The following is an 18,910-nucleotide window of genomic DNA, read 5'->3' as shown; positions in this document are numbered from 1 at the left end:
GAGAGTCCTTTCCAAAATATTTCAATGGACTTTGTCACGAATCTACCTCCCAGTCCGAGTAAGCGTAATACGCAATGCTTAACTATTGTTGATAGATTTAGCAAATTTGTTATGCTTATTCCTTGCAGGGCCAATGTGATCGCCGAGGATGTTGCCCAGTTGTTCATTCGGCATTGATACCCGATTGGCGGGATTCCTAGGACCATAGTGTCAGACTGAGATGCCAAGTTTACCAGTCATTTTTGGAGGACATTGTTTGATAACTTTGATACTAAATTGAACTTTTCCAGTGCATTTCACCCCACAGACGGACGGCCAGACAGAGATATACAACCAGTTGGCCTTTGATGTGCTGAAGTGTTATGTCCACGATCAGCAAGGTAAGTGGAAATCTTATTTGCCTTTAGTTCAAGCTGTTTTGAATGATTCTTTTTCTTCAGCTATTGGCAAGACTCTATATGAGGCAGCATTTGGAAGACCTTTCCAGTCATTGTTGACCAGGACCTCGTCTTTAGTACCTGAAGCGAACAGAGTGACGGAGTCTTACCAGGAGATTTTAGAGTCAGGGTTTATCTTCGGATTATGAAGCAAAGGTTGAAACAGGTGGGCAAGCGATGCCCAAAGTTGTCTTTCAGAGGCTTCGGACCTTTTCCCATCCAGAAGAAGATTAATGAGGTGTCTATGCAGTTAAAGCTACCTCTGAGTTGGACTATGCACGATGTGTTTCACGTCAGTTGGTTAAAGCCATATATAGGTCCAATCCCTTCAGAAGTCAAAGACGAGGCGGAACCAGATATTATTGATGAAGCAAAAGTTATGGTTCCAGAACAGATCCTTCTATACCGTTTCAAGCATGGCTCAGACCGAAGACAAAGAGTGTTCCTCACGAAGTTTCAAGATCGAGGGACCCACGAAGCGGTATGGCTTCACAAAGAGTTTTTTGAAGACTATCCAGCGTTATTGATGGATTATTTGGAGGCTATGCAACTTCCGTCAAGTTAAGCAGAAGGGGATGTCACGTGCATCCCGCACTTGGATGCCACGTCGACATATATGTACAGAAGGTGCAAGACCTGGGATGGTAAACTGGTCCCATGTGAGCCCAGTCCGGGACGAGTCAACCAAGGATCCATCCCAGTCATCAGAGGTCAGGTGTGCATTGTCCTGCATAGGAGTCCAAGGTCAGGTGTGCACTGCCTGCACATGAAACAGTGCCAGTCCGCGCTGTGAGTCTCCCTCTGGAATGATGTCAGTGATTCTGTGTATCTGGTATGGTACCGGATGCCAGATCATTGTGTAGATAGTTAGGGTTTGCTTTTAGGAATAGGGGCCAGCCCATAGGGCTCCCCCAAGTCTTAGTGTGGGCATGGGGATAGTGTGAAACCACCCCCATGAGGGCCAGGAAGGCCCTAGCTGAACCCACCAGCCATGGAGAGGCTGTAGGACAGCTATAGGGGCATGCCAGGGGCAGCCAACAACACATCTAGTGTTATGAGGGCTGTACAGCCCATACAGGCTGCCCAGTCCCCAAAACAACATAGATTCAGTGTCCAGCCCCTTGGATTTCAGGCGCATGATGCCCAGCCAACAAGGGAAAGAAGCGCAGCCTTTTATGTGAATTTTTCTAGCATTAAATGCTGATTTACAGTCGTGGGCAGAAAATTGAACTGGCCGCTTGGATATAAACTGGCCGACTGCTATTTATTGGGAGTATAAATAGGTGAGCCCACAAGTCATTGTGTTATCTCATAATTCACCAAGTGCTCAAGCAAACAAGGGCCAGGACAGCCAAGAAGTTGCTAACGCAAAGGGGTGAAGGACTGCAAGTTAAGGGCAGAGATTTCTCAGCCAAGAAAGGTCAAGATTTCTGTATTTTCTTTTCAGATTTACATCATTCTAATAAAGCAAATACACCATTCGTGGTGAGGGCCCTACAGAGGGTATTTGGGACCCAATACTGTGTCCTCTCCTCTCTCCCTCTCTCTCCCTCTATTTTTTGCACATCTTCATTCAGTTTGTGCGTTAATTCCGTCGTGAAAAGTGTGCTGATTTCTGAGCATTGACCGATCTCCCCCGAAGCTTCCGCATGTTACACTTTAGGGGGGAAGTATGTGACGTCCAAGACAATTACATACTAGCACCAGGTCGGATTGGAGTCCGGACGTGGGGGGCCTAGTGGGGAGATATCCCTAACTTTGGAAGTGGCTTATAAGTGGAGGCATAATTATAAGTAATTATAGGGTTAAAAGCTTATAAAAGCACTAGGGCTAATTATAAAGCCCAAAGGCCCATTATCTATATAAGTGAAACCTAGGGTCATAAGTTATTACAATAATCTCGTCTGACGTGGTTGAGCATGGCTCATCGGGGATGTTGACATCTAGGGTGTGGCCATGGCATGGGACACCAACTCTTATTGCAGGGGAGCTTCTCCAAGGATGTAGCCATGGCCTGGAGGACTCTATGGCTCATAGGTGAGCCTTAAGCCTCGCTCCTATGTGGTTTCTTGTCAGATAGTTCCTGGGATCAATCAAGGAGGACCTTCCACTGATGGTATCCGATTTCAAATCCAGCTTGCTAAACTTCACCCCTGCAAGCTGATCCAACAAGTCATCAATGCGGGGTGACCGGAACTTGTTTTTGACAATGAGCTTGTTAAGCGCGGGGTAGTCCAAACACAGACGCATACTCCCGTCCTTGTTGACCAAGAGGATTGGAACTCCAAATGGCGAGGAGCTTGGACGGACAAAGCCTTTGGCCAATATTTTCTCTAGCTACTCCTTGAGCTCTATTATCTCGGGATGAATTATCAGGCATGAGGCACGAGAAAGGCCTTTACACCAGGAATGAGATCAATGTGGTGATCTACTCTACACTTTTGGCTAGCACCTTGCCTACAGGAAACACTTTGTGAAGCCCAACACTAACGAAAGTAAATGAATATGACAATTTAGCTACCCACATATATATATGCAACAATGCTCCTAGTCGGCCACCAGCAGTAATGTTGTTGGCCACCCGTACTCGGCCGCCATGTCACCACTGCCACGTGGATGTGCCATGTGTCACATGTGCTATCCGACTCTGCCTGTCGGCTGATATCTGATATCCGGCTGTGCCCTGCATACTTGTAGGTGTGTCACAATCTCAAAACTCGGAACACTAGAAAACAGCAGCTTAGTCTGAATCTAGAAGATCTTGCCAATAGATTTTCTCCTCTCCCCCTTCCGGAGTTTTGTGTACTTGTACCAACAGGTGTGGCTTTGATGCCAATGTAAGACCCACACCTAGCAAACACTTGCAGTTAAACAAAACAAAGAAATACAAAGACACTAACATCTAGCTCATTGCCCAACCATAGAGCCAATCAAGCTCAACCCGAGCATGGAGGTTAACCTAACTCATGGTTAGATCTGTTAACCCTACTAGGGACTTGGGATGTAGCACACGTGGCACTCACATAAGTGATGCATGTGACAGAGACATAAGTGATTATGGCTCCACATGCAAAGCCTTGGTGTCCCATACCACCAAGACACATTCCTCTGGTGTACACATGGAGGAGTCTCAAGGGCCTCAAGGCCATGTCTGAGGAGCTCTCTCTCAAACTGACTCCAAAAGTCACTTATTTAGGTCTCCTATAAGTCAGGAGCCATAAATAGCCCATGCCTCTAAAAAAAACTTCTAACCTCCCCATTAAGATGCTAATTCTGGTTAACCTAACACATGGTTAGGTGTGTTAACCCTGCTAGAGCCTTGGGATGTAACACACGTGGCACTCACATAAGTAATTGCTTTAATTTGAATAAAGCAAGGGATTTGAAGGCTAGGTGAAGAGTACTCAATCCATACTAGTCACATGCATCACCCGATGGAAACTGAAGCTCTTCTAGGCAGTTTAGAAGCCGGGATCAGGGGACTGAGTCAAAAGCCTTCTAGAAATCCACAAAACAGGACTATAAATATGGTCGAGAGAGAGAGAGAGAGAGAGAGAGAGAGAGAGAGAGAGATCATACTATCATCTTTGAGGCTCAATACTGCCAAAGAAACCCATTCAACAAGAACATGTTACATGTTAAGCAAAAACAGTAAATGATGGAAAATCTTGTGTCTAGATAAGCATTAGGCCTCAATGGTCAAGATGGCCCCTCTTCTTGAGAAAAATGAGGAGTATTTTCTTTACTGATATGCGAATGAAGGTACAAAAGCTGGCTGAAATTCGAAATAGAAACTCCCGATAGTTCATGCATGTACATATGTAGGCCTGTCTATACATATATTTGCTTGCTTGTATGTTGCATATGAACACACTTATGTATGTATGCATGCAGGCATGCATTTGCATCTATGTGTACATGTAGGCTTGCATAGAAGTAAGGGTCAGTATTAATAGATGGAAAAAGAAACGTTGTATAAGATATATGATAGAGGTAACTGACTTCGATATTTTACCTTTGGTTCCAACTTGAGCAATCACACTCAATGATAGTGGAGTTATCAACATTATTTTGGCCTTGCTCCATTTGCACTGAAAGCAACATCCCTCTCTTATCATTGATTTTCACCTGTAAAGAATGCACAAATCTCTCTCTCTCTCTCTCTCTCTCTCTCTCTCATACATAACGTGTGTGTGTGTGTGTGTGTGTGTGTGTGTGTGCATGCATGCATGCATGTATGTATGTATGTATGTATGTATGTATATGTACACATATATATACATAAACACGTACACCTACATGTAAATGTAAATGAATATGTATATGTATATGTATATGTAGACACACATACCCCCTACCTACTAGAGTTGAGGCATCACATATGCAGACTTCTGATGTCACATCCGCGCTACTGGCTTACGTCAGTGACCTAGGGACCCTCGTGTCTGCACCTAGGACTAGAGAGACTGGAATAGGGACCATGTGTCTGCACCTAGACCCACTCAGATCGGGCTACAGACCTTGTGTCCGCACCTAGAGACTTTGTGGCCCAAAAGTGGGTGACGAGTCAACTAGGAGGCTATCTCCTAGGTGCTAAGCTAGGGAGACCACGTGGGAGTGAGTAGCCAAGGAGGCAGACTTGCAATGCCGAGGGCAATGCTGAGAGGAAAAGAGAGGACCACCGCTCCACTGCCTCGTGTATGGTGGAAGACCACACAAACGCAGAGTGGCGCCACGATCTCCAAGAGCTCGCGAGCCTCAACAAGAAGGCATCTGAGGAGGCCATAGTCAACAGGTGCCCCCATGATTTGTTGGGGGGGGGGGGGGGGGAGCACCCGGTGACTCAAGGGGAAGGGCAACCATCAAGGAGGCTGCAATAGTCATCTCCATAGGATCTGTGAACTGAGGAATCCGCCACCTAGCTGGGCCGGGCTGAAGACTCAAGAGGGAGGTGTTGAAAATGGATAGGGGAGGCTGATGGAGGGGGGGAAGAAACACAAGGAGGAGATGAGGGGGGTGAGGGCGGAGGCCTATGAAAAGGGGAGAGGAGGGAAGAGGAACCACGGCAGGAGATGGGGGTTGGTTGGGTTGGGGAGGCTCCGGGACCTCGGAGGACAAGCCAAGATCTACAAGAATCTCTTGGGTGGCACGAGGGGTCGCCACGTTGTCCATCTCTTCGTCGGGAACTAAATGCTCATAATGACAATGGGCACCGTTACCTCGGGGAGCCACGTGCAAGGTGATCAGGCTGGCGGCGCTCCTGGGGAGGTGGGCGGCGGAGCCATCTAGGTTAACGGACTGCCTGCCAATGGCTAGAGCCCTCCTCGTGCTGAGTCTAGGTCAGCTGGACAGGAGCCTCCAACTTGGCCTCTAGTCCTAAAACCGCTGCTCTTGGTAGTTGCACCTGTTGATGCCTCGGGCAAGGGTCGGGTGGGCGTCCTTTGTGGCCATGTCTTCGAGGGCAAGACCCCGAGCAAGGTGGCCCATCTGCCTGTAAATGAGACACTGGCCTAGGAGACCGGCGTAGTCTACCCGTTGAAGAATCGAGTTGCCCTGAAGGCTCGGGAGTGCAATAAGCTATGGGAGATCCTCCAAGGAAGTATGCAGTCTCTGATGGGCGGGATGCTGACTGTCCTGGCCACCACAGATGCAGTTGTTTGTGGGAGTCCAAAACCTGCCCTATCGATCGTCCAATAGATCGAATCAATGGGTAATGCTCCTTTCGGAGGCCGGGGAAGCAGAACGTCACAAGGAAGCTGGATACACCTGCCAAGGGGTCGGATGCAAGGTCAAAACCATGGTGCGATCTCGTGAGGAATGCCTGAGCACTGCAAATCGCAATGGGGCTCTGTTGCATCACCTAAGAAGCTGCTACTACGGGTGAATCAAACTCCACATGATAGTAGCCAAGCCCAAGAAAATGGATACCAAGGATTTTGTTGGGCTCGCCGATGAGGGCTGTTTGGAGCAAATCCCGGATCTATCTGTGCACAGGGTGGCTCCCTACTGTCTTGCAGACCAATGAAGAGGCCGCAAGGGAACCATCTATGGTTACCAAAACACATGGTACAAAGACCACGTGTCGAAGCATATTTTGAGTTGGTTGAACCAAATGTCTAATTTTGAGAGTTGTCATATCACTTGGCGATAACTACTGTTGTGATCGAGGAAACAATCACTTGTCATTGTTACCATATTGATAATGTCTATGATCTAGGTTTTGATTTGGAGGAGAAGATTGACGAGAATTTTGCTGTTGAAAATAATGAGGCTTGAAGACTCATAAGAGCCAAAAAAGTTACAATTGAGATAGGAAGATCCTCCCTTATTGGAGGGTCTTGGATTCGGAGAATTGAGATCCATAACCCGCTCTGCATAACAAATTGCCAACGCTTACGTGAAACAAATGTTTTTTTTGGACATCAGAACACAAGGTGGGTTCTAATCTTGAGAGATATAAGCAGATAAGGAACCAGCTCTTTCAATATTCAGAGTTTAGAACGAGCTAGAAAATCCACATTGGCAAGTATGAATTGCTGACGAATACTCAAATTTAACCCATGTTGCAATACCTTTGCCATCATGAATTCGCCTATGCCACCGGAGGAAGGAATTGTCATTAAGCAAGGATGAGCTATGGCAACTTTTTTTTTATTCGGAGAGTTCCATGGCGTTGAAATAGAGATTCATCTTATAAAGCCATTGTTCCAAGGTATGACGGTGTCCATTATAAGATTATGGGAGCTTGTGAAAGAAAGAGAAAACTCAGGTTGTAGGCACAAGTACAAACTGTAGAAGGCTGTAGATAGTTGATTATTGCTGAAAATGAGCACAAGGGAAGCCCATAGGTGCTTACAAGCATAGGAAGTTGTTGCAACAACCAATGACCTCCAGCAAATATGCAAGAATGAGATGAGATATGAAAAGGGTGTGAACCCTTAAATATCTCCCATATGAGCAAGTCGGCCAGCTGTAGTAGACCGACAGCATTCGTGAGGCAAAAATATGCCACTCATAAAAATGCTAGAAAAATCCTAAATGATGTCTGCTAGATATGCTAATGCAGGGACTCATAGAAATGACCAGTACAAGCATGCTAGGGTACATGTAGACCATCTGGAGATGACATATTTTCCAACACCTCCTCTTCAGCGCCAGAGGGGCGGTCCAATACCAGCACGCTGAAGTAACACCTCCAAAGTAGCTCTCGGAAGTGGTTTGGTGAAGAGATTAGCCACAATGTCTTTGGTAGAGCAGTAGGCCAGCCGAAGAAGTTCAAGCTCGATCCAATCGCGTACAAAATGATAATGCACCTCAATATGTTTGGATCGTCCCCATATCACAGGATTCTGAGCGAGAGCAATACTCTGAGAATCCGAGAAGATGGTAACCGGGGAAGTGTTGGCACAACACAAATGCTCCAAAATCTGATGAATCCAAAAGTGCCTCAGTAGAGGAGAGAAGGTAGGATTTGTACTCAACCTCGATGGAAGAAGCAACGACAACAGTCCTCTGCTTTTGAGACTTCCAAGAAACCAGTCCTGTACCAAGCATGAAGCAATATCCAAATGTAGACCTTCGAGTATCAATGCAACCTGCCCAATCAGAATTTGTGAAACCAACCAAATCAGCACCACAAGAATAGGTGATGCCATAATCTGAAGAACCTCGAAGATAACGAAGAACTCTCAAGGCTGCCTGCCAATGAGACCTTCGAGCAGCTGATGAGAACTAGCTGAGAACACTCATAGCATAGAAGACATCTAGATTGGTGTTGGCAAGGTAAAGCAATGAGCCAACAATCTGCCGGTACTTTGTGGAATCCACCAATGGTGTATCATCCGCCTTGGATAACTTGGCATTGGGATCCATGGGACAAGAGAGTGGTGTACAATCTTACAACCCATAAAGTGAGAGCAACTTCTGGAATCTACACATATTTCTTTTGAGAAATGAAGATACAATCATCTCTCTGTCAAGCCTCCAGCCCAAGAAAATAATGAAGAAGGTCAAGATCAGTCGTCTCAAATGTCTCTGAAAGCTTCGACTGAAACTGTGTGACCAACTCAGTATCTGAGCCAAAAAGGATGAGGTCATTAACATGCAAAACAATGACACAAATATCCCCATCAAAAAGAAGCACATAGAGATTTTGTTGTGTGCATATGACCTGTCAAAGCCAAGAGATAACAAGAAGGCACCAATCTTCTGATACCAAGCACGGCGTGCCTATTTGAGACCATAGAGAGCCTTCTTCAAAAGATACACATCTGTGTCCTGTCCTTGAATCACAAAACCACGAGGCTGCTCAACATAAACTTCCTCCTCTAAATCTCCATTAACAAAAGCGGATTTTACATCCATCTGGAACACGAGCCATCTAAAGTGTGTAGCCAAAGCCAAAACAATCCTGATGGTTGTATACTTGGTTGTAGGAGCAAATGTCTCATCAAAGTCTTCACCTACCTTCTGAGCATATCCTCGAGCAACAAGGGGGGCTTTGTACTTGTCCAAAGTACCATCTGCATGAAACTTGACTTTGAAAATCCATTTCACACCAATCACACGATGATGTAAAGGCCAAGTGTGATTCCTCTAAATAGAGGACATCTCTGCTACCATGGCTTGCGGCTGTGTAAGACAGAGTCACACGGGGACGCGGGGACGGGCCTTAGGGACGCGGGACGCGGGGACGAGGACGGCCGGGGACGGGGGGGACGCGCAGGGGACGCCGTGCAGCCTGGGGACGCATGAGGTCGTCCCGGGGACGCGTTCCCGAAACGCGGGACGGGCAGGGGACGCGGTGAGGGGACGCCTCCAACGGCCAAAAACGGGCAGAAAACCGCCAGAAACGGGCAGATTTCCAGCTATAAAAAAAGGCACACTCTAGGACTTTTCTCCACACTCATTTCTCAAGCCTCAAGCTTCCAGAATCCAAACTTCAAAGTTCCAAGTTGTGCCAACTTCCAAGCCATCTCTCTCTCTCTCTCTCTCTCTCTCTCTCTCTCTCTCTCTCTCTCTCCAACTTCCAAGCAATCTCTCTCTCTCTCTCTCTCTCTCTCTCTCTCTCTCTCTCTCTCTCTCTCTCCAAGTTCCATGATCCATCCCTCTTGAGACTTGCAAGCCTCAAGAGTCAAGCGGCAACTTGCAACTCTCTATTGCACCCTTCTTCCCTCTCTCTCACACTATCATCATTCATGGCATCTCAAGGTGAAGGCGCCGCCGCCACATCTTCCGTTGCGGGCTCTTCACGAAGGAGGCCGGCGGTGCACACATGGTCATGGTGGGATGAGGTCCACTACACTAGTCGTGGAGTGGGCGGTGGTTCAAGGGCATGGAATTGCAAGCTTTGTTCCTACAAGAGAAGTGGCGGCGCCAACAAAGTGCGAGCTCACTTTTTGCACGAGGCCGGTCATCAAGTGCAATTTTGCGCACACGTTACTCCTGAGAAGCGAGCGGAGCTTCTTGAGACGCTCAAGGTTTATGAGGCGGCCGAGGCGGCAAAGAGAGGGCGACATGTTGCCGTTGATCCTCATGATGTGGTGAGAGCACGAGAGCAACCGACGCGAATGGAGGTGGAGAGGAACCCAAATCTTGCTTCAAGCTCTCAACCATTCAAGTCCACTCCATCCACATCGGGTGCCTCCATTCCCATCCGCCGTCAATCCACTCTTAACGAGAATTGGAACCCAAAATTGAAGGACGAGGTGGATAGGTCGGTGGCTAGGTTCTTCTACCACGACCACATTGCATTTCAAGCGGCACGGTGAGAGTCGAGACTCAATTCTCTTCACTCTTTTTTTTTTAAATGTCTCATGCTTCAAAGCATTTGTCATATTGCCAAAAAAAGCTAACATGCTACATGGTTTTCCTTACTTGAAATAGGTCTCCTTACTTCCGTGAGATGGCCACAAAGATCGGGGAATATGGCCCCTCTTATGTGCCACCTTCATCGGAAAAGATTCGCATCACTTTGCTTGATAGGGAGAAGTTGGCCGTTGAGCACGCGACGGCGGATACAAAGGCAACGTGGGAGACTAACGGAGTCTCTCTCATTGTAGACGGATGGAGTGACACGCGCAAGCGCTCCATCCATGGAGTGGTGGCCTACTCAAGGGGCAAAGTGTACTTCATCGAGTCACATGATGCGCGTGGCATTGGGAAGGCCGTGGATGTGCTTGCCGCGGAATGGGCATCCACGATCGAGGTCATTGGGCCGGAGCTTGTGGTCGGAATGGTGGCGGATGGAGAGGCGTCAAATAGGGCAGCCGGGACCATTATTGAGTCAATGTATCCATCCATCACAGTTTCTTTTTGCATGGCCCATTGTCTCAACAACCTCCTCAAAGACATAGGTGCCTTGCCATGGATTGCACCCACCATTGAGGAGGCTAACCAGCTTGTATCCTTTGTCCTCAACCACCAAAGGCTGCGACATGAGTTCTCTAAAAGGAGCACTCTTTCCCTCCTCAAGTATTCTGAGACAAGGTTTCCATACAACTTCCTCATGCTAGGCCGCTTGTCTACATGTGGCGGAGCCCTAAGAGGGCTTTTCCTTAGTGATGAATTTTCTGTCATGCCGTAGTCAAAATCGGCAACAAGGAGAACGTGCCGAGATCGCGCCGACGATGCCGCTTGGTGGGAGAAGGTGAAGACACTCGATGCCTTGGTCAAGCCTATTGTTCACCTTCTACGAGTCATTGACGGCCGTGAACCATGTATCGGCAAGGTCTATGAGGCCATGGATCGCATGATCGAGTCACTCCAGCAGCTTGTGCCAGACAGGGCCGAGTTTGAGGAGATCCACTCATTATGTGAGTCCAAGTGGAACTCCTACTACTCCCCTCTTCATGCGGCTGCCTTTGTGGTTGATCCAGAGTTCCAGGGCAGAAAGCAAGAGGCCGACAAGGAAGTAAGCAGGGGATGGCGGATCATTTTGGAGCGCTTAGAGCCCGACCCTACCATCAGGCGGAAGATCAGAGACCAGCTATCTCAGTACAGGACGCGGCAGGGATCTTTTGGATGTTTAGATGCACAGCTTGACCGCCTCAAGATTGGGTCTCCTCTTTGGTGGGAGGATTACGGATCAGATGGGCCGGAGTTGCAGCGCTTGGCTAATCGCATCCTTAGCCAAGCTGTGAGCTCTAGTTGCTTGGAGCAACTTTGGAGCGTTTACAGTCACATTGCCTCTAAGAAGAGGAACCGCCTTGAAGTGCAAAGGGCAAGTGATTTGGTTTTTGTGAGCGCTAACTTGCGCATGCTATGTGCGACAGCAACAGGGAAGGCGGATCCCTTCACCGAATGGGAGATGGCACAGCAGGATCCTGCAGCTCAGGAGCACCTTGAGGAGGTAGAGGAGGAGCTACAGCCTGAGGGGGAGGAGGAGGCTTCAAATGGCATCGACGACTTCGACTTCCAAGCCTCCCGCGAGGCTAGCACTTCAGGAGCTTGAGGCTTGACTCTTGAGCCTTGAGCCATCTCACCTTTTTTGTGCCCACTGCCAATGATCTATTGTGATCTATCTAGTATCTCTATTTTGTACCCACTCTTTTTTGTAACCCTCACTGCCCATGAGGCATGTACTTATCTCTTTGTATCTATCAGACTATCAATCACATAATCAGTGTGCCATCGATGTTTTATTAGCGCATTTTGCTCAAAATGACTCTTGTTTTTTTGTCTATTCGGTGTAAAATTTTGTTCAAAGTGTGTCTCTATATGTATGTCATGCATACAACTCCTAAATTGATTTTAAAAAAGAGGTTTTTTTTTTGCCGTCCCCGACCCCGTCCCCGTCCCCGTCCCCGTCCCCGTCCCCCCGTCCCCCCGTCCCCATCTGACTCTGGTGTAAGAGCCTCTTCTGGACTCTCAAGCTCATCGATCTCCCGGAGAGAACTCATGAGAGCATAATTCACTATGTGATGAGATGTGGAAGCCCGAGATGAACGGCGAGGTCTAGGGATGGTGGTAGCGATCTCGTTATGGAGTTGTGCATCAGTGACACCAGAATGTCTAAAGAGTTGCTGAACCCACCGAGGTAGGCCAGCCTTCCTCTCAAAGTGTGAAGAAGAAGATCCAACTGCAACATAGAGGACTCATCCAATGCTGCTCGGAGAGGTGATGAAGTAAGCACTGGTGGGGGTAATTCCAAAGTCAAAGCAGGACTCGTAGAGAGACTAGGAGCTGCAGAAGCTGGTGCAATAGGAACTGGTGGCTGTAAAGTAGCAGCTTGCACCGAAGTTACAACCATAGTAGTTAGGGGGTTGTTTGAAACGTGTTTCCTAAAAGTTTCAAACAGATTTTGTAAAATCAGCCCAAAGTTTCCTACAAGTTTTTGCATGTACAAAATTTCAAATATATACTATATAAAATATGTAAAAATAACACTGAATGCATAGAATACATGGAAACATCAATTTGAAGCCTACATGTAAGTTGTACCAATTTACAAAGTACACATTGGTCACTGACATAGCACTCTGCAAGTGGCATAAAGTTTGAACAATGAAAACTTTCATTACAAACAAGTTACAACTTATTACTTACTACTTAGCAACTTGCAACTTGCAAGACTGAAGTTTGAACGGTGTAGACTAGAGTCTTTGAATCACAAACCATATAATCATCCATCATCAATGATCATGATTCATAGACCATGGTCATGATCCAATCATCCATCATTCCATGCCACAAAAAAAAACCATACATGACACTACATAGGTTAAAGTTTGAAGTGTTCATGTCATATGAATCATGATGAATCAACAGTCATGGCCCAATGCCCATGAACAATACAAAATAAATCATGATAAGCCACATGGCTCATGGACAATGGCTTAGGCTCTCAGCCTAGCTAGTAGCTAGTCCTGCAAGTCCTCAATCTCCTCGCCCTCATCATCGTCAGACTCAGACTCAGACTCACCCGGTCTATGCTACCACTGGACTGCAACCCACAATATTTGCACTTCCGTTTGGAAGCACCTCCACCCTTGTAGGAGGCAAATTCGATCACATGGGTCCACATAGCATCTCTTGTGCGAGGCACTTTGTTGAAGGAGTGTGCCTGCAGAGAAACCCCCAATTTTCAAACCTCTGCATTTACTTCAATTGACAAAAATCAGACATGTAATGGATTACATACTTGCTTAAGACCCTTGGGCAGAGTCTAAGCAGATGTTGGGAGGCTTAATGGGGTCTCTATGAAGAAAACCCCCAATTTTCAGCATCTCCATCTTGCCCCAAATTGGCCCAATTTAGCAAGCTTCAAGCCTTAGGTATTGAGCAAATTTAATTAAAAACACACCTGGCTACAGGCACACGACCCGAGGGAGGAGGAGTGGGGGATTCGTGTGAAGAAACGTGCAAGTCAGGGACGGCAAAAAGCTCGATGTTGACGTTGAGGGAGAGCGGCGTACAGATTCAGAGAAACGTCTATCAAAATAGTCGCAATTTTCAGACACTGAATTTGGGGCAAAAAAAACAAGTCAAAAGAAATGCACGAAAGAAACGTGTTTCCTACAATAAAACGTTTCCACGTTTCCTACCCTGAAGGAAACATATTTCCTAGCAACTATGGATGCAACAAGAGGAGAAAGAGGAGGAGGAGCTGGACGTGGAAGAGGTATAAGATCACTAACATCTGCCCGAATGGATCATCTAGAAAATCTGGAGATGCATCAAGTGGAGAGGTATAAGATCACTAACATCTGCCCGAATGGATCATCTAGAAAATCTGGAGATGCATCAAGTGGAGAGGAGTCGATGCCAAACAAGCTCTCATCAAACCGAGCATCACGGGAAATAATAATGTCATCAACCTCTGAATCCCAATAGCGATACCCTTTGGATCTCAGACTATGGCTTGTGAAGATCATCATCTTTGACTTCGGTGCAAGCGTGGTCCTCTTCTAATCTGGGACATGCACATAAGCAACACAACCGAAAACATGTAGATGAGATACAAAAGGCTTGTGTCCCTCCGAAGTCATCCCCTCAACTGCTTTTGTGAGAGAGCGGTTAATGAGATAAACTGAGGTAGCCATAGCTTCACCCCAGAAAGCAGGAGAGAGATCTGCATGATGCAGCAAAGCACGGGCCATCTCTTTTACGGTCCGGTTCTTTCGTTCCACAACTCCATTCTGCTAAGGAGTGTAAGGAACTGTGGTCTGTCGATGAATGCCCTTTGACGCAAGAAGTTATCAAACAGTACAAACTTGCCACCATTATCAGCCCCTAGAGAAATGAAACTATACTCCCAGACGGATTTTCCACCAACACGATCCAAGTCTTGAAACTGGCAAAAGCATCTGACTTGCGACCCAGAAAACATACCCAAACTTTGCGTGTGAAATCATCCACATGAAGAAGAAAATATTGAGCCCCTCCAAGAGACTCAACCTCCATGGGTCCAGCAAGATCTGCATGTATAAGCTCTAGTCTTCGGGTTGCTCAATGAGTGACCTCCTCTGGAAATGCATCTCGATGATGCTTGCCCATCATGCAAGATGAGCAAATGTGTGAAAGAGACCTAAGCTGAGATAGTCCGCTGAGAAGCTGCTGAGAATGGAATTTCTGTAAGGCAAAAATGGATACATGACCAAAGCATGAATGCCACAGAGAAGTATCTGCCTCAAAAACCAAAGCCATCAAGGGGGAGAAAAGCTGATGAATAGGGGAGTCCATGTGAGTGAACCAAGGTGGTTCCAAACGTAGTGAACGATACGTTTAGTACGTTTGGAAAACGTGCTGAAAAGATTCCAAACGTAGTGAATGCTGCCCCCGATATATATATATATACAAAATTTATAGTTTACTCATAAAATTTTGAAATATGAAGTTTGAAGATTCATCAATGAACATTAAAGCACTTACTAATACTATACAACCTTTAGTTTCAATTTTGTGGGAGGGAGAGAGAGAGAGACTTGAGCGTGTGCAGGAGAGGGAGAGAGAGAGAGAGAGAGAGAGAGAGAGAGAATGAGAGAGGTCGCCGATGTGAACTGAAGAAGAGAGTCTAGTAGTCCTCCAAGATATGGGCTTGATTGGTCATGTGGACAGAAGCACCACTATCACCAACCCGTTCCACTGCTTCAGGCGTGTCACTGACCTCTTCTGGAGAAGTCATCTCTGTGATCACGAGGAGTGAATCCTATGAAGAAATGGATGAATTTGTGACTACCATGTATGCTACTTTGGTAGATCCCTCCTCTAACACTTTGTCCTTGCCCTTGTCTTTGGTGTATTCCTTGTCAGATGCTTTGGAAGCATCCTAGGCTTTATACTTGGCTTTGGCTGTTTACGAGCTATCGCAACGAGCAAAGCAACGAGCCTCAGTGAAAAGAGTAGCATCCTCCAAGGGATCGTGCTCGCTGAAGCTTTCGCACACCCCCCCCCCTGCTGGAGCTGCCGCCTGCTCATATCATCATGCTAGTATCTTTCTTTCTTGTTTATTTTGGTTCCAATCAAATGGTGCCAAGTCAAATCTATGCCCATACCACCTAACAACACTTACCCATTCATTAAATAATTGACTTGAATAAATATGCAAATACACGATAATCCTCTGTAGAGATGATAGAGTCTTGTCTCATGTGATGGAAATAGCATTGATGATTCAACAGGGTGATTACGCATTTCTCAGGTTGGACTTAAGTGATGGAGAAATTAGGAAAGAAAAAGGAAACACCGTCAGATCTGTATCATACCTGCATTGAGTTGTCGGGAGGCGAATCCCATAACTTATTGCCAGAGCAATTTCTATTGCAGCAAGAAGGTAGAGTCAGAAAAGCAGGGCCTTCAATGATTAGGGTTGTCTTAAGCTTCACTTTTCCTGATTGTAGTTGAATTAGATCGGTAGCTGGGGGACATAATTTTGATGCCTAACAAATAGTGGGCCCTAGGGACACTATAGTCATGCCTGAAGCATTAATTAAACATACATGAAATGTAATGCTGTATTGGGGACCTGATTTTGATGCCTAGCAAATAGTTAGCCCTAAGTACACTATGTTCATGCCTAAAGCATTAATTAAACATACATGAAATAGAGTGAATTAGGCATGCACTAGACATGCATTAATGTAATGTATTAGTTTTGTAAAGACCTGGAGGTGATGATGAACCCTTCTGGTGGGTGGTGCTGCCTACTCCCGGCAACTTCAAGTGTGATGGGGGAGCCAAGCTGGCGGTTGAATGAGTTGGGCCTGTCCTGTGATGAAGATGAGAAGCAGAAGCGAGGGGAGATGATGATCGAGATGGGTTGCCTGCACTGTTTTGCACCGTCGATGCAGATTGATAAAGGCGGAGCATTGCGAGCCGTCCGATGATGATGCGGTGGTGTTGCTGCTGCTGTTGTTGTTGTCGATGATGGAGGGGGAGGTTGCACCAGCACGCGCCGCCTTTGCATTCTGTATTGCTCAGGATGTGGTCAAACTAAACGCATCTCAGCGCAGGTTTTTCTTTGGATGGAGGAATTCCATAGCTCGAGAATCGAAACGTTGTTTCATTTTTCATAAATGTCTCAATTTTTTTTCGAAGGTACTGGAAATTTTAGAAACACACACCCAGGTGAAGGCGGCCCCGCCTGGATGAGGTTGAACACAAGACCTTAGGAGTAGAGACCAACGCTCTACCAGATGAGCTAGCACTCGTTGGTATGTCTCAAATTTTTTAATGGCATGGGCATTGAGGAAGCTCGGGCACTATGTGCCACGGGGTCTTTAAGACATCGGATCGGTGGCCGAGGAGCCATGCCAAAGTCAGCGCACAAATCGTAGCCGTCGATGTTAAAAGTAAACTAGGGATAGTAAACTCTACCCGGTGAAATGTGTAGCGCCAGCAAATAGCCCAATGGCCTGGGAAAATATGGAGACGGAATAATTTTCCAAACGTGAATAAAAAGACATGCACAAACTTTTAGGTGGATATAGAGAAAATAATCAAACTTTGAAACTTGCATAATTCTGGAATGAGAAGGGATTTTGGAGAAAGAATTAGGGAGAAGGTGTGAGTGTTTTTCTTACATATGGTGTCCCAAAGTAAACTACGCGCCTTGGTAAAGTAAACTACATGAAAGCTTTAAGTCAAGGTAAACTAGGCTAGCTTGTGGTAAACTAGGACAAAACCTGGGAATGAGCGTTCTGTGTAAAGTAAACTAGGAAGTAAACTAGGACAAAACCTGGGAATGAGCGTTCTGTGTAAAGTAAACTAGGAAGTAAACTAGCATGGGTGGTAAACTAAGAAAAAACCTAGGAATGAGCGCTCTGTGTAAAGTAAACTAGGCCAGGTGGGAGAGTAAGAAAAAACCTAGGAATGAGCGCTCTGTGTAAAGTAAACTAGGCCAGGTGGGAGAGTAAGAAAAAACATAAGAATGAGTGTTCTGTGTAAAGTAAACTAGGCTGGCCAGTAAAATTTAAAAAAAACTTGGGAATGAGCGCTCTGTATAAACTAAACTAGGCACGGGTGGTAAACTAGGAAGTAAACTAGGATGGGTGGTAAGTGGGCTTCATCCCACTTCTCGTCATTTTTCTCTTTGTTTGATATCTTGTGTAGACGGATGGATCGGCTTGAAGATGATTCAAGTGATTTTGTGCTCGAGGAGGAGGAGGACTTAGATGATGATACAAGCTCCGACGATGAAATGAGTGATGATGCCAATATTGAAGAGCTTCTCGAAGACACCCTCAAAAGCAAGGACACATCAAGTAAACAAAGCATTGTTTCTTCAATGGATCCACATCTCTATGTCTCTCCTACCTTCTACTCTTTTGATAAGAAAAGTTACAAAGCAATGAAAAGTGTGATCCAAAGGGATGTTACTATAACCTCTAATGCATAGTGTTACAAAATTTGATTTTGAACAAAAGTATCAACAACTTCTACAACATTACCAAGCATATGACAGTGTTCATAAATATGTCACCAATGGATGGTGTGGGCATGATTGTCTTTGGAGAAGATGATGGCCAAAGTTTGGACGCTTATTCAACTATGGAAATGTTAATACCGCCAACTTGGTGGAAAGGCTATGGCAATATATAAAGTATACGCTATTGGCTGCAAGGATCAATAGGTCAATCTTGGACCTTCTACATACACTTGTCGGTGATTCCACAACTGGCTCTCGTATGGGTGGAACATTATTAGAGTTTTTCAAGCAAAAGCAATAGATAGGTAAACTTTAAAATTATACATATATCATTTCTCTAAAGTTTGATTGTATTTTTAGTTTGCTAAAATAAGGCAACATGTTTTTGTGGTGCCAGTTGATTCGAAACGGTTTAACATCTATGTGTCTTTTACTTTTGTAATGAGAATTGTGTCTTTTACTTTGTAATTGTACTCCATATTTGTAATGAGAGGTGTGTCTTTGTAGTGTTAACCAAGTGATTCCAATGGATTCTATAGGAGTAAGGACTTCATGAAGGTTTTATTTACAGGAAACATTCCCATGCTTGCTTTTCGTACTTTACAGG

The 18,910-nt window shown here is 45.9% G+C and overlaps 1 protein-coding gene across 2 annotated transcripts in view; it reads right to left on the bottom strand.

Annotated features, from left to right (window-relative positions):
* Positions 1-16,941, bottom strand: part of LOC147603721 (uncharacterized) — a 34,922-nt gene extending 17,981 nt beyond the window's left edge. The window contains exons 1-3 of one of the 2 annotated variants that reach the window (XM_086795978.1): positions 16,541-16,941; positions 16,142-16,193; positions 4,453-4,565 (exon numbers count right to left, since the gene is read on the bottom strand). In XM_086795978.1, coding sequence (XP_086652104.1) covers positions 4,453-4,565; positions 16,142-16,193; positions 16,541-16,842 — 467 coding nt within the window. In that variant the 5' untranslated portion in view covers positions 16,843-16,941. The remainder of the gene's footprint in view (positions 1-4,452; positions 4,566-16,141; positions 16,194-16,540) is intronic. The other variant, XM_086795979.1, reaches the window with a different exon arrangement.
* Positions 16,942-18,910: the final 1,969 nt, after the last annotated feature.

Source organism: Cibotium barometz, chromosome 63 (genome assembly GCF_041138505.1).
Source record: "Cibotium barometz isolate CiBa-2024 chromosome 63, ASM4113850v1, whole genome shotgun sequence".
In the NCBI taxonomy this organism is placed as follows: domain Eukaryota; kingdom Viridiplantae; phylum Streptophyta; class Polypodiopsida; order Cyatheales; family Cibotiaceae; genus Cibotium; species Cibotium barometz.
The sequence above is the reverse complement of the archived record's forward strand: the minus strand, read 5'-3'. Positions and strand labels throughout refer to the sequence as shown.